Here is a 14389-nt window from a genome sequence, read left to right as displayed (position 1 = left end):
GGGTGTGTCTGTGTGTCTGTGTGTGCATGCTGGAGAGGGCGGGACAGAGGGCAGCCACGGAGGAAAAGAAGAAACATGGGGGACCTGATGAAAGGACCCGAGTGGGAAAATGCACCCACTGACCCACAGTGCACTAACAGAAGAGGAGTATCACAGTGGAAAGAAAGAAATCATTCATTAAGGTTTTCTTTCTTCCACTCCTCCTGTCTCTTCCTGTTTTCTGTATCCTTCCTCCCTTTCTGCTCTGTTTTTTCCTCCTGTCTTTCCCTTTTCCTTTTCCTGAATCTCACCCCTTTCTCACTCACTTTCCCTTTATCTGGCGCTGACCGATCCTCCCCCTCTCTCCACTCTCCTCCCTTGTCCCCTCACAGCCATAATTTAAGGGGCTGAAAGGCACGGCGAGTGGAGAAAGAGGAGAGGAGAGGGCTGAAGAAAAGGGGAGACCCTGCAGATGAGGGCCTTCCTTCACGGACGTGGCACAGATGTGAGGGTGTTTTTTGTGAAATGAGTCGGGGAGGGGCGGCGATAGGCTAATTTGCGTGGCATAAAGACGGGCCTCTTTTCATATGCAGAGCGCCACTTTGATGCGCGGCCGATGAAAGCTGGAGGGAGCGCGGAGGAGAGGAGAAGAGAGAGGGTGATGGAGGGGTTCTTTGTCCCCTGACAAGAAGGCATCTGCTCCACGCTGCCCTCCTCTCCTCCTTTCCTCTGCTACACCCAGGCTCCCACAATGAGCAGGCCGAGAGGGAAAAGTGTCATCAGAGCACCTTAGAAAACAGCACATGAGAAAAAAACTCATGCACTCGGGCTGGTTGGCGTTCTGGTATGCATATCAATACAGAATTCATTGACAGGAACCTGACAGTGCACACACGGTGAAGAGAACAAGGATATGCTTGATACGGACTCACAGAAAGTAGACACTTAAATTCAGGTCCATAACAACACACACCTTCACCCTGACTCAAAACAAAAAGCTCTTCTCCTCCATGGGAACAACATCAATAGCTGACAAGGTGAAAGGTGTGTTTTTGTGTGTGTGTTTGTGTGTGGAAAGATCAGACAGAGTCCATGAGCTGAGGTGAATGGAGGTTTCTGTGTGTGTCCTGCTGTGAGAAGACCGTAGGACCTCCAGTGTGTTAAACTGTATTTGTGTGCATGTATGCATATGTGTGTCCCAGCGGCACTGATCACAGGCGGCAGGCTCACCAGGGCCCTGTCACCAAACACTGGCTGATTTCATGCTTTGCACAAAGGCTGAATCCCTGCAGCAGAGCAGAGCAGAGAGAGCTTCGCCTGGAAAGACTCAGACTGTCTCTGCTGCCTCCATAGCTCCGTGAATCTAAGACCGTACTCAGTCAGTCTGGGTCTGTCCCTGGAGAAGCTGTTATAAGATGAACTTTCATTCTGAATTTCAGATACCTCTCCTAATCCTGATGTATGTCCTCAAACTGTCCCAAAAATGTGAATCTTTGATATAGCTATAATGTTGAGGCTGTGTGTCTGTATAAGAAAATCAGGGCAGGTATGTCGGTCAGTTCCATTCTGTCATTTTCCAGACTGAAAAAACCCAGTGACTGTGGGATGGGTTATTTCACACAAATGAGATAACTGACCCTAGAAGATGAAACTAAAGCCCAGTTTCCACTAAGTGGTCTGGTATCAGCACAGTTTGGTACGAGTTGGAAGAGTAAAGCTTGATCCTGTTTCTGTCTCTTCAGCTAGCAGTGCGCTTCTTGGTTGGCGACATGTCAGCTGGATGCTGATCGCAGAAAGTGTAAAGTTATCTTCTTAAAACTGACCGGAGACTTAAACATGGCAGGGTTATGTCTTTTTTTACTACCACAGCGTTTCTAGCTCCACCTACTGGAGATCGAACCAGTATGCCTGGCACCACCTTAGAAGGGTACTAAAAATGGGGATTGTACACGTTGGTAATTTGGGGACCTGTCCTGATTTAGTCAATGGAAATGCCACAAAATATGTGCTGTACCGAGACGAGCTGAACTGAACCACTTGGAGGAAACCGGGCTTTGCTGGTTTGATGTTCCTCTGACTAATGTATGAGCTACTCACCTCTTCCACCTAAAATATCTAAACATCTGTCAATGAACTAATACTTCATGGATTTTCATGGTCCTCAGGGGGTGACTACCACTGATTTTTTATTTACTTATTTAACTTTTATTTAATCTCTTATTTAACCAGGTTGGTCTCATTGAGATGAAAAACTTTTTGTTTTAAGTAAGAGCTGGCCAAGACAGACAACGACAAAAACACAAAGTCACAAGACAGGAAGCACGAAAAAAGACAAAGCACAGTCAATTAAACACAAGATAATGGATTAAAACCACGTTTAAGGAACCAGTTGTTCAAACAACCGAGCTGAAACATTGATATCTTATAGAACCAGCCTCCATGTCTTTCATTTTAGATTTGAATACATCTAAGGACACCAGCTCTTTGAGCTTTAAGTCGTTCTGCAACTGGTTCCACGATGAGTGTGCAGAGTCTCCAAAGGCCCTTTTCCCAATATCTGTCTGAGTTTTTGGGACAGAGAGCGTAATGAAGTCCTGAGAACCCAGAGAGTACTGTCCAGTAGACAATGGCAAATCCCTTTACTTCATGTTGATCCCATCAACAGGTCAAGTTTTCTGTTGTTATGTGAACCAATTCAGAATTCACAAACTGGACCGGTTTAATAAATTTGAGGCGTTCATGATCTCCAGAAGATGTGCCCTTCTGTCTTCTTGACCTATAAGCAGTTGCTCTGTCACATCAGGAGGTCAGCCTTTTCTTCTGGGTCTCAGCATCAACCCAGATTACTGCAACAAAATCAGTGTGACATTCAGCGTCCTCACAGACTAGCTGCTGCTCATGCTTCATCTCTGTAATTAGTGTGGACAAAATGTGTGGTTTCCAGATGCCTGTTGTGACTGTACTGTTTGTCGGCCCTCTTTATGTTCCTGCTTGGATCTATGATCCATTTACTCGTCTGAATCCAGTCTTTCAAACTATGACGCTGTAAAAATGCTTGTATCAATAGCTGCGTGTCATTGTCTCATTCCAGGTGATCTTTGCCCTGAACCAGACGTTACTGCAGCAGGAGTCGCTGAGGGCTGGTAGCCTACAGGTCCCATACACCACTGAGGACCTCATCAGGCACTACAACTGTGGAGACCTCAACTCCATCATCTTCAATCATGACACATCACAGGTCGGTCTGATGTTACCTCATGTTCTCTTCTGCAGCCGTGGTTGAGCTACTTTCGCTGTAGTTAATAAGCTAAGAAACATGTTGACCTTTAGACCTTTGGGAGTGTCCCAGTGACATGACCTTTGACCCATTACCTACACCCTTAACCCTCTGAACGACCTTTTGACCCCATGTATATCTCCATACCCTCTTCTCTGGAAGCCTCTCCAGACTTTTCCCAAAGTTTTCTGTTTCTGTGCTCGGCTGATCTTCATCTTTCCATCAGTCTCAGCATATTTGTTCTCTGATGCTGCTCCCTGCATGCTCTCTGCACACGGTCCAGTCCAAACATTTGCACAATGCTACACTTTCTTTTATCTTTCTTCTTCTAAAATTTTCTTCTTTTTCATTGGAAAAACCTGATTAAGAGCCCTGGAAAATGTGACAACATTCAACTGAACCATCCTTCCTCTGACCCCGCAGGTTCCTAACTTCAATAACGTGACGCTGCCACCCAGCGAGCAGGTGACCGCCCAGGAAATAGACAGCTACTTTCGACAGGAACTCATCTACAAGAGGAATGAGAGGATGGGGAAGAGGGTGAAGGCGCTGCTGGAGGAGCATCCTGACAAGAGCTTCTTTTTCGCCTTTGGAGCAGGTTAGTGTTACAATATAAATCAAACAGTGTTTTTCAACACTTTTTGATATTTGAGAATTGGCTGTGCAGAAACCAGCATCCTGGGGTGAAAATGTCTGACAGAAATATAAAGCTGGGTTTTTATTTGGGTTTACTCTAGTGTTGGCCTAATCATTACTCTAACACTACACCTTTAACTCCCCTTATGGAGCCATCCTGCTAAGAAGATAGATGGTGTCTTAATCCAGAGAAAGAGAAAACAAAGGCAGGAAATCTTTGCAGATCACACGAAGGCTCAAACTCGCTGATAACCTCCTTTGTCTAATGTCCTCCTGAGACTCAGAAGAAAAAAGTGCTGCAATTTCTGATTTTTTTTTTAAATTTCATAATTTGCATTATTCGAAAGTAGCATGTTGCTTTTTTTTCCTTTTCCTTTTTTCCTTTTTTTTTTTAAATTAAATGTCCTTAGGGATTTCCTTATACTGAACAATAGTCTTTTTTCTGTCATCTTTCCGCAGTTTTAAAGGGGGAACCAGCAGTTTTTTGTTATCAAAACCAAACACAAATCATTTACTATCTAAGAGTTAGATTGTAACAGCTGTAGCTTGTTTTTCTTCCCTTTTCAAGGTGTATAAATGTCATCAAATCTGGAAAAACCATTGAAAATTTAAAACTTATCCTCAGTTGAGATATATATGTATGAATGTGTGTGTGTGTTTATGTATGAGTGTATTTATTGGTTCTTAAAGGTCAGTCTGTGAGTATGTCAATCCTCTGTCACCTGAAGTTTCCTGCATTTCCCATGAAAAAGTAGATCTAGCCAGTCCCTTTGTCCACCGAGGAGGACATTGGGAAAAATTTTACTTTAAGCTTAAAAAAAAGGCGAAGCATGACATCAAAACTTCTCAAAATACAGCTTAAACACTTGTGTTTTACAAAGATCCAATTTTTATCTTTGAAAGCAGTGTTTGCATAAATCTGATAACTTTCTTTTCTTACACTCATAAAACAGTGTGGTCAGTTGATTGGTTATTTTGGAAAGACCGTTTTTTGTTTCATTGGACAAACTCTAACAAATCAGGTATCATTGGAAAGCCCAGAATGTTCTCTAAAAAGGTTTTATCCTACAGACTATTTTATTTTCCAAATAAAGCTCTCAGCATGATGTCCTCTACAGAGGACAAAGAGCATTATTGGGAGAGCATTTACTTTTCGAAAAGTTTCAACCATTCCCCTCCTAATACTCGTTGATTCTGTTTGAGGAGCTGGTGTTGAAAGCAGCCCTGCAATCCAGTGGCTTGCTGAGTTTACTTGAGCAGACTAGACTGAGTCATTGATCTACAGCTTTATCAGCCAAGGGTCCAAATAAAACAGAGCTGCGGTTGGTCTCTCTGTTGAGCTGGGGCTCAATAAATCCTTTTTTTATCAGCTCAGGCCTAACCAGAAACAGACGTTTGGCCTGCTTGATCCTCTCACATAGTTTTAAACATGTCGGTTCAATGCTTAAAATTCCTCAATAAGCGTGTAGCAGCCTCATAAGCAGCACGGCCTGATAAGAGGGAGGATAAAAGAGGAGATAAGAGCAGAGAAGATTCCTCTGAGCTGTCTACCTCAGCCTGTGTGTGCCTGTGTAGGTGTGTCCACACATGTATATCAGAGGCAGACAGGCTTTGTTTAGTGGGAGTTGGACTGGTTTGTTTGACTCCAGGTTGTTTAATCAAAGCTCTGTTTTCAGCTGATAAAAAAGAAGAGCTTATTTTTAAGCAGATGCTTATGCAGGGAAGAATCCTGACGGAGTGAGCAGAAAAAAAAAAAAAATTTAAATCACAGAATTTTGTTCATAAATCTTTTTTTTCTTAAAGGGGCTGTGAGGAGAAAAAAATGTTACTATCATGTTGTATCTGGTACAATGTTTTTTTTTGTACCAAGAAAATTTGTTCCATAACACACACCTGGTTAAAAGTCACATCTTCACAACAGTGCGTGTGAGACTCCGGGCCAGAAGGCAGTTAAAACAGATCCTCCGCATACCACCTTTAAATCTTTTAATTTTTTGGTCTTTGTTTTTAAACTGGGTTGATTAAAAGTTATTGCTCTTCTCCAGTAGGGGGCATAATATGTTTCTTTAAAGATCTTATGACGCGATTCAGTACACATTATCGTCATCATTCAACTTTTTCTTATGCTCAGAGATATCAAAAAACTGCAATTTAAATCAAATTGTCACCACAAGTAAAGACAGTGGTGTCCTACATCCTGCTTGTTGTTGTAACCTCTGCATTTCTGGGCCGTTTTCTTTGTCTGCTGTTTTTTCTGGTGACAGGTCGGTCAAGATGACTAACTTTGGTTTTGTGTTTTACACTTTAATAGTTCTTAGTTGCAATAGAAGAGTGATAAGATGTTTTGGGAAGCATCATCTTTGCCACAATGTCAACAAGGAAAGGGGAAATCATAGACTATATAAAGCCCCGTTCTCATCAAGTGGTCCGGAACAGTTTGGTACAGGTTGGAGCAGAAAAGCCTGCTAGGGAGTGTGTCTAAGCCAGAACCTGATAGCCACTTCAGCTACGTGATAGTATGACTGTACAGCAGTGTGACACAGTGTACCCTGCTAATTTATCCAATGAACAAGAAAAACAGGAAACAGTAAACAAAGAGCACGCCGATTCGTGATGCCACCCCCCCCAAAAAAAAAGTTCTCTTCAGGAAGTTGACAGGAGGTTAGAACATGCCAGGGTTATGTGTTGTTATTTATTATCACTGAAGCATGGTAAATGAGGACTGTAGTGTTTCTAGCCCCACCTTCTGGGGTTGGATCAGTTTGTCTGTCACCCCAACAGCAAGGTACCAAAAGAGGGACGGTTCAGGTCGGTAATTGAAAACTAAACCTCTTTGTGGAAACTGGGCTGTAATGTGCTGGACTCCTATCAGCAGACTAAATAAATAAGACCTGTTGAACTTGGATAGTGTCTCTGTTGTTGATAATGAGTCACTGTTGTCTTTGGGTTTTGACCAATCAGGATGAAGTACCTAACACAGCCAGGTTTTTAAAGAGAAGTCAGTCCAACTCATCAATTTATTGTTTTGGTCATTTGCTTATTAATTTACATTTCCTGCTTTGTGTTTTGTTTTAAATGATTTCCAAGACAGTCACCAAAAAAAAGTGCTGATTGAATATTTTGATGAGAATCCTATCATCAAGTCTGTGATTCAGAACTGACTTTATTGGAAGAGTTAAAGTAATCAATTAAATTAAAGTTGCAAATAATCCAAAAATAAAACAGATCCGGAGCATCTGTCAGAAGAAATCATATCAGCAAATCTAAAAACAAGGTTTCAGTGTCACGTTTTGATTAAAATGTACTGCAGCTGTTTAAATTTTACTCGTACATGCTATAATTTTGTAGTTAGTTGTCAAACTGGTGCAGTTGCACACTGTGGACTTTTAAGTGAAGTCAATTTATGACCGCAGAAACCATAAAAGCCCCCTTAAAGTTTATGATATTTTTATAGTGAGGGGTTCATGCACTTTGGAAAGAATCTGTTCGCCCAAAATTTAATTTAGTGTATTATGGGATACGTATGAGGCGGAGAAGTTCAAATCTTGGTGCCATCGATTCATGTCAGACTTTCCTTCCTGATGACATCGTCAGAAACGTCCTCATCCAGAGACTCTTCAGTCATTCAGACGCAGGAAAGCAGCAAAAATGGGAGCAGAAAGAGAGGCCTTCACAGTCTGTTGGTCTCTGAGCTGGCAGGAAACAGCTGAGGAAAAGCAGACACACACACACACACACACATGCACACACACACACACACACACACACACACACACACACACACACACACACACACACACACACTGGATCCCTAACAAGGAGTACATTTCACGGTGTGTCCCAAAGGAGGTGCCTTTACAAGGGCTTGGTCTTAAAAGGTGTGTGCCTCTGAGTGTGTGTGTATGTGTGTGGCTGAGTGTGTGTATGTGTGAGTGCATGTGTGAGAAAGAGAAAGAGACAGAGCTGGTGAGTGAAAGTGATATGGGCAATCAGCCCAGAAGCATTAGTCGTAGACATACAGAGGGCAGGTTGGGTCGGGGTGTACACGGAGCGGGATGAGGCACATTAAGGTGCCTGCACATGTGTTTAGGCAAGAACGCACACGCACGCACACACACACACACACACACACACACACACACACACACACACACACTATATGTACACACACTTTCCAGCCCCCAGGCTAAACCTAAGACAGACCTGGGTAAAATGTGTCCTTAATTATCCCTGGAGGGGTCAAGACACACACTCACACACACACACACACACACACACACACACACACACACACACACACACACACACACACACACACACACACACACACACACACACACACACACACACACACACACATGCTACAATAGGGCCCATTATATCCCTGTACTTGATTTCTGTGTAACATCAGGTGTTTGACCGTTCTAGCGACTACCTCATGTCTCTTACTCTGTATCCACAGTAAGGCCGCTCTGGTTCTTGTGTTTGTGTTATGAAAGTGTTCTGTACTTCCAGTCTGGCGTCTTGAAGTGTTGGGAAAATAGGAATCAAATTAACCCTTAGATTTACTGAACACTTAGTGTATAAGATGCACTGAACCTTTATTGTCAAGGACACAAATGTTGTCCAGCATAAAGTTAAAGGTAGGGTCTGCAGGAGTTTTCATTACTTGTTAGCAAAGACAACATTCAATCTGAGCTCCTCCTCCTTGGATCAGTGCCAGCAGCAGCGCACACCCACAGCCTCTAACTGAAGTTATGTGAACACACTCACCAGCCCAGCAACCACCTGTAGCATCACATTTCTCCGTGGAAGAGACTCGAGAGAGGCGCACCTGACTTGGTGTCTTAGCACAAGCTAATCACAGGTATTTGACACGTACCTGGTTAGCAGAAAGCTAACTGTCCAGTGCTGCTCTTTAAGGGCCCAAAAGTGAGTAAAAGTTGAGCCAAGCTCCACCCTCGTTTTGAAAAAAAGCTTTATGTGTTTGGCGCTTCGTCTTTGGTTGTGTCTCTCTTCCTCAGTGCTACATCTGATTAGCTTCTTCCACTCGCTATCATCATTGTCCACAGTCACTTGCCCACTGGTTGTGCGGTGATTGGCTGAGGTAACTGCTTTCACACTCCACCCAGAAACATCCAGACACAACCAAAACATCAACACACAGGCAGAGAAGGGGGTCGAGGCAGAAACAGACACTGACACACATGTAAAGTAGCCCATAGAAGACAACTGAGCAGGGTTGTTCCTGTAATATATATATATATATATATATATATATATATATATATATATATATATATATATATATATATATATATATATATATATATATATATATATATATTTTTTTTTTTTTTTTTTTTTTTTTTTTTTTGGTAGGAAAATCCTACCTTTAAGAGAGGGATCCCCTATACTGTCACAGAATTTTGCCCAAAAGATGGCGCTCAAGAAGGAAGAGACCATTCTCATGGCATCACTTTGTGGTGTCCCCTTGTTGGGAAACCTCTTTAAGATGATGAGTGACCAGCAGGGGTGCCAGTTAGTTGTAAACCCAACGTTACTGAATGCTGTGCTCAAAACAGTAATGGTCACTTGACACACAGTGACAACAGATACAGAAAGGTACTTGAAAAGAGCTACACATCCTCATGGTAAGTGCATATTGCTGAATGCAGTGCCTCCCCAGAAGCAGGAGCACAACTTGAACCTTTTCCCCTGAAGTTGTCTGTTTCATGTATCGGTATAACTCAGATTTTCTGTAAATGCTTCTGATAAGTTTAGAGAACAAAACTTATATTCTTGCCATGTGTCTCATTTTGTCTGCCCCTCCAGCTGAAGCAGGTGGCTGTCCATATTTTAATTCATTTGGGCATAGCATCCATGTGAGTTAGCCTTAATGCTAATTTTCATCAAGACCCTGATACAGAGATGAGTAGTGACAGAAACAATACATTATAACTTATCAGCAGATCATTAGTCTGTCAGTTGCCTCACAGCAGAGTTTGTCCTCTTAAAGGGGTAGTCCAGTGTTTTGAAGTAGAGTTGATATTCTTTGGACGAGGCTCTGAACTCCCAGTTTCTTACTCAATCCACTGGCCTGTCTCCACCCTTGTTTTCTTGTTTCTGTAAGAGTCCAAGCCATGTTCTTTATGTGTCATAAAATAAGTGTTTGTCATGGTTTGACTTCGCAGAAATGCTAAAATTGATTAATTGGTCTGAATATGACTTCATACAGAGGAATCAGCTATGTGCTTCTTTATGGAGTAATTACATATTGAGCATACTTTCTTCTCAAGTAATGATCCCACTACCCTGCGGGGGTCAGCCCACAGATTCCTGACTGACCTTTGTGGAAAATTGTTGAGGCTTCTCATTTTTCCCAGGAATAAGCCGTATTGCCACAACAAGTTAGCGAAAAAAGTTCATACATGATGATACATTTCCTTTACAACTGCCCGTTGGACATAGTTTGTGCTCAGTCAGAGGAAACCTAAGATATCACAAAATGTATGCAGAAAAAAGAGCCAGGAGAGTCTCATGATTGGGTTTTTTTAAGGACACACCAGTCACATTTCTGTATCAGGATTTATGTTTTCCCATATTTATATTTATATATGTTTGATAATGACGATGATGTTAAACCTTTAAGACAACGACAAACTGCCAGAATATCTTTTTATTCTATTTGTCTTTTTTCTGCCGCAGCATAAGGCTCCTTAAAGATTATCAGCCTTGATATGTGGTTGAGAAACTTTCTTAACACCACAAAATCCAGAGCTGTTCTCAAATCCTAATAGAAAGAAGCTGAGCCCGACACTTTGGCTGCACCATCAAGATCATGTAATGATAAAAAGTGGAACAGTAGTGAAGAAAAATGGATAAGTGGCTGCTTTTGGTTGTTATCTGTGTCCACGGGGAGGAAATATTTTGAGTTTCTTTTTTTTTGCGGTTTTGGAAATAGTTTATGGAGAAAGCATTACCGGTTGACAGTCACACGCTGCCAAACCAGAGCTAAGGTTTTCTAACCATAAATGATTTCTCATGTGCTTACGGCACGCTCACACACACAAACCAACGTGGCCAAGCACTCATTTTGTCTGTGCTTTCGGTAAGTGACTGCACTTAGCAGACTAAATCTTGGCTTTCATTCAGTGAAGAGTCATATTTGAGCTGGATTCTTTTCATGGTATTCAGTTATTAGAAAAGTTAAAGAGATATAAAATCAACAAATCCATTTCCCTTTGGCTTAGTCGACATAGGCTGGGTTTTGAGGAATCATGACAGACATTTCAGGGTTATCTAGATATTTCTTGTTCTTCTGTTGGTCTGTTTTTTTTTCTGCAGCCAGGTGCTGTGATGACAAAGAAGAAAATTCACTACAAGGTGCTGTTTTTTCTGCACTTCTGAGAAAAATAAAGTTTTTTCAAGCAGCGTGGTCAGAGCCGTGGTCAACAAGGCAACCGTAAAAAAACAACAGTGGTCACTGGCCTACGCAGAGGGACAAACATCTGTTCATCCCTCTCTTCTCTCCTTGCATGGATACTTGCTCTTTCCCACACCATAATCACTTTTTTATTTTATAATTGTCTAAGATTACACCTCAGCAATGACTGCTTTATACGGGCTATTACAAGAGTGGGAGAAAAAGTATCACATTTATGTAATCCTTTATTATAACTTTGTATATGAAACAAAACAGGACAGAGCAGGAGAACGATGTGGCAGCAGCTTTTACCAGGATGCATGTAAAACAGATAAAGATAGAAAAGGAACTAGCGACAAATCTAACAACTTTTTCTGGAGCTTAAAGACTGAGCTTAGAGATACACCAACCATCGGTACCGTTCCCAAACACGCTTCAAGCATAAAGTCCAGTTCATTTGGCCAGCGTGACCGCAGGTGTGGCGTGCTCAGGCTCATTTCACTTCTCTGCTTTGGAACGCTTCAGAGAGGTGAGCTGTTCAGCGTGCTACACTTCATGCAGACATGAGGTATGATCCACGACCTGTTCTGCAGCCTGAGGAGACATCTGCATGCATTGAATCCCAACCCTGGATAAAGAAGGAGCATGATTATTTTTACATTAAAAATAGAGTCAGAAGAAAGTTCATTTGCAGTTATAAACACATTTAAGGTGCACTCAGTATTTTCTGACCTGTCACTTGTTTGCACCTGTTCTTTTGCATTGGTAAATATTTGTTGTTGATTTTTTTTTAATAAGAAAACAATTTAGAGTGGAAAAATACTACAGCTGAAAAATGACTCAATATTTTTACTGTAATGTGAAGCATCATTTTCTTTTTATTAGAATTTGTGTAATATTGGTATTGAACAAGGAATCATTTAGAGACCAGTACTGAAGTGAGTGTATCAGTATTGAACATTTTTAAATGGCACCCAGCCCTTAACCTGACACGCCATACGGACAGTTTCATATATCCGCAACAGAATTATTTCACAAGTCCATCTGGGTAGCAGCTCTTCTGATTTGTTTTCAGAGGCGGGACTTAAAAAAAAATCCGCAGCTGGTGATTGGACGACCGTTCTGATTAACACACTCACCACGGACCAATCCACATCAAGCCACGGTATGATATAGCTTATGTGAGCCAATGCTTCTAAGAAACAATAGATGAACAACTACTGAATCGCGACAAACAGCTGTGAAAAAGACGTTAGACGACAGCTTCTGTTTTTATAGATTTAACTCAAGAATCAAAGGAACGCTGACAAGTACGAAAGTCTGCTGACATCACGTCTGCTCCCACAGCTCCCGCCTCTCTTCCCTGATTGGGCCGGTCAGAATTTAGCCGAGTGAATTCGTTGGTCATTGGAGCCTGACAAGATGGACCTGCAGGAGTTCAGAAACTGAATCAGACAGGTCCGTCTGCTCTGCAAGGTTACCCAGCCCTAGTACAGGGATATAATTTATCTAACAATTCACATCTCTAGACACACAAACAGGATCAGTCCAAACAATGTTAATTAATGAAATGTGCTTTCTACACATGTAAAAGGCCCCACATAGTAACACAGTCCACTAACATCCTCAGGTATAAGGAACTTGACTCAGACTTGACCCTATGGTGGCTCACACTGAGAACTCAAGCCCTGCCTTTGACTTCAGGTTTGATGTCTCCACCACAACATTGGACTTTGGAAAAACTAGACATGTAGCACTAAAGTCCTTGTGAAATAAGTTGCTTAAGGTTTTTCTTTCTAGCTTTCAGCCTGTGCTGAATTTTAGGATTTGGTATGCTTACAGTGATTTCCCATTTCTTTGATACACTTTTCTCCAAAACTTGCTCCAAGGCTGAAAATGATTTTTGACAGCTAAAACTTTCCAACACTACTCTGCGCTTTGATCCCAGCAGGCCTGCAGTGTTTTTGGAAGAGTAACTCTGACAGAACTGAGCATTAAACGCTGAACGCGTATTCATAAGGATAGAAATATGAAGCTTTGTTTTCCAGGTTTTCAGATGCATAACTAAACTGCTGCCCTCTGTAACCCTGCTTTGAGTTTAGGACGTTGTCATGCCTCACTATACTTAACTGTGCTGTAAGTAAATACCTCCTAGAAATTTGTCTTTTCCCTCCATCTGTTTGTCTGAAATACCACGGCCATCACTCAGCGTAAATGATGATGTCGAGAAAGCCCCATGTGTTCAGACGAGCATATGGAAGCGGTTATTGCTGCGCTCCATAGGTACAGTAACTTAATCCATGTATACATTCAGAGCCTGTGTTCCCGTTATAATCTCTGCCATACGCTGGCACTCCTGACGTTAATAAAATGATGTGTTTACATATCGCTGGAGGCTGCGGGCCCCGTTTCTGCAGGCGCTTACTAATTCTTGTCTGTTTTTTTTTTTTTCCAGACTGAACTTGAATGCATCCATGTTTCAGTCTCAGCCCCCAGGCTGCTCTGCACATCATGATTCCCCTTAAACGGCACTCCAAAACCACAAATTTAAATATTTGCGGTGGTGTAATTGCCAGTGTGGTTGACAGGCTCTAACGGTTACTGTACTTTGAAATGTTTGACTCTTTTCACAGACAATTAAGGTTTGCCTTTGGATCTTTGGCTATTTAGGTTGGTAGGGCCACGTTGAAGTCAGTACCCCTGGGTTAGTGACGCTGTAATAAATGGATGGTTTGGCCGCTGCGCTGTGGCTCATGACAGAGGTTGACTTGAAGTCATAACTCACACAGAGCACCTTGACTTGTCAGTATGTGGGCAGCTCTCAGCACTGGAGCGGGGAAGTAGTCACTTAATACACTGTACTTACCCAGACCAATGCAGAGTCTAAAGTCAGTGTGTCACTGTGTGCTGACAGAGGCAAATTTTTAATAGTCAAGTAGAAAAATGACCTAATTGAGTGATTTATTTCACCTTAAACACTTGATCCTTTAAATGGTACACCGGTAAGGAAAACTAAAAACTCTACAGCAGCACTAAGAGAGGTTTTAATGTGCAGGGATCATCACTTGTGA

General features: G+C 42.0%; 1 protein-coding gene across 1 annotated transcript in view; it reads left to right on the top strand.

Annotated features, from left to right (window-relative positions):
• Positions 1–14389, top strand: part of trabd2a (TraB domain containing 2A) — a 91803-nt gene that overhangs the window by 39353 nt on the left and 38061 nt on the right. The window contains exons 3-4 of the mRNA XM_074690620.1: positions 3071–3217; positions 3680–3854. Coding sequence (XP_074546721.1) covers positions 3071–3217; positions 3680–3854 — 322 coding nt within the window. The remainder of the gene's footprint in view (positions 1–3070; positions 3218–3679; positions 3855–14389) is intronic.

Source organism: Halichoeres trimaculatus, unplaced genomic scaffold (genome assembly GCF_033239565.1).
Source record: "Halichoeres trimaculatus isolate MK-OKI-2021-1 unplaced genomic scaffold, fHalTri1.1 fHalTri1_scaffold_16, whole genome shotgun sequence".
NCBI classification, from domain to species: Eukaryota; Metazoa; Chordata; class Actinopteri; order Labriformes; family Labridae; genus Halichoeres; species Halichoeres trimaculatus.
The sequence above is the reverse complement of the archived record's forward strand: the minus strand, read 5'-3'. Positions and strand labels throughout refer to the sequence as shown.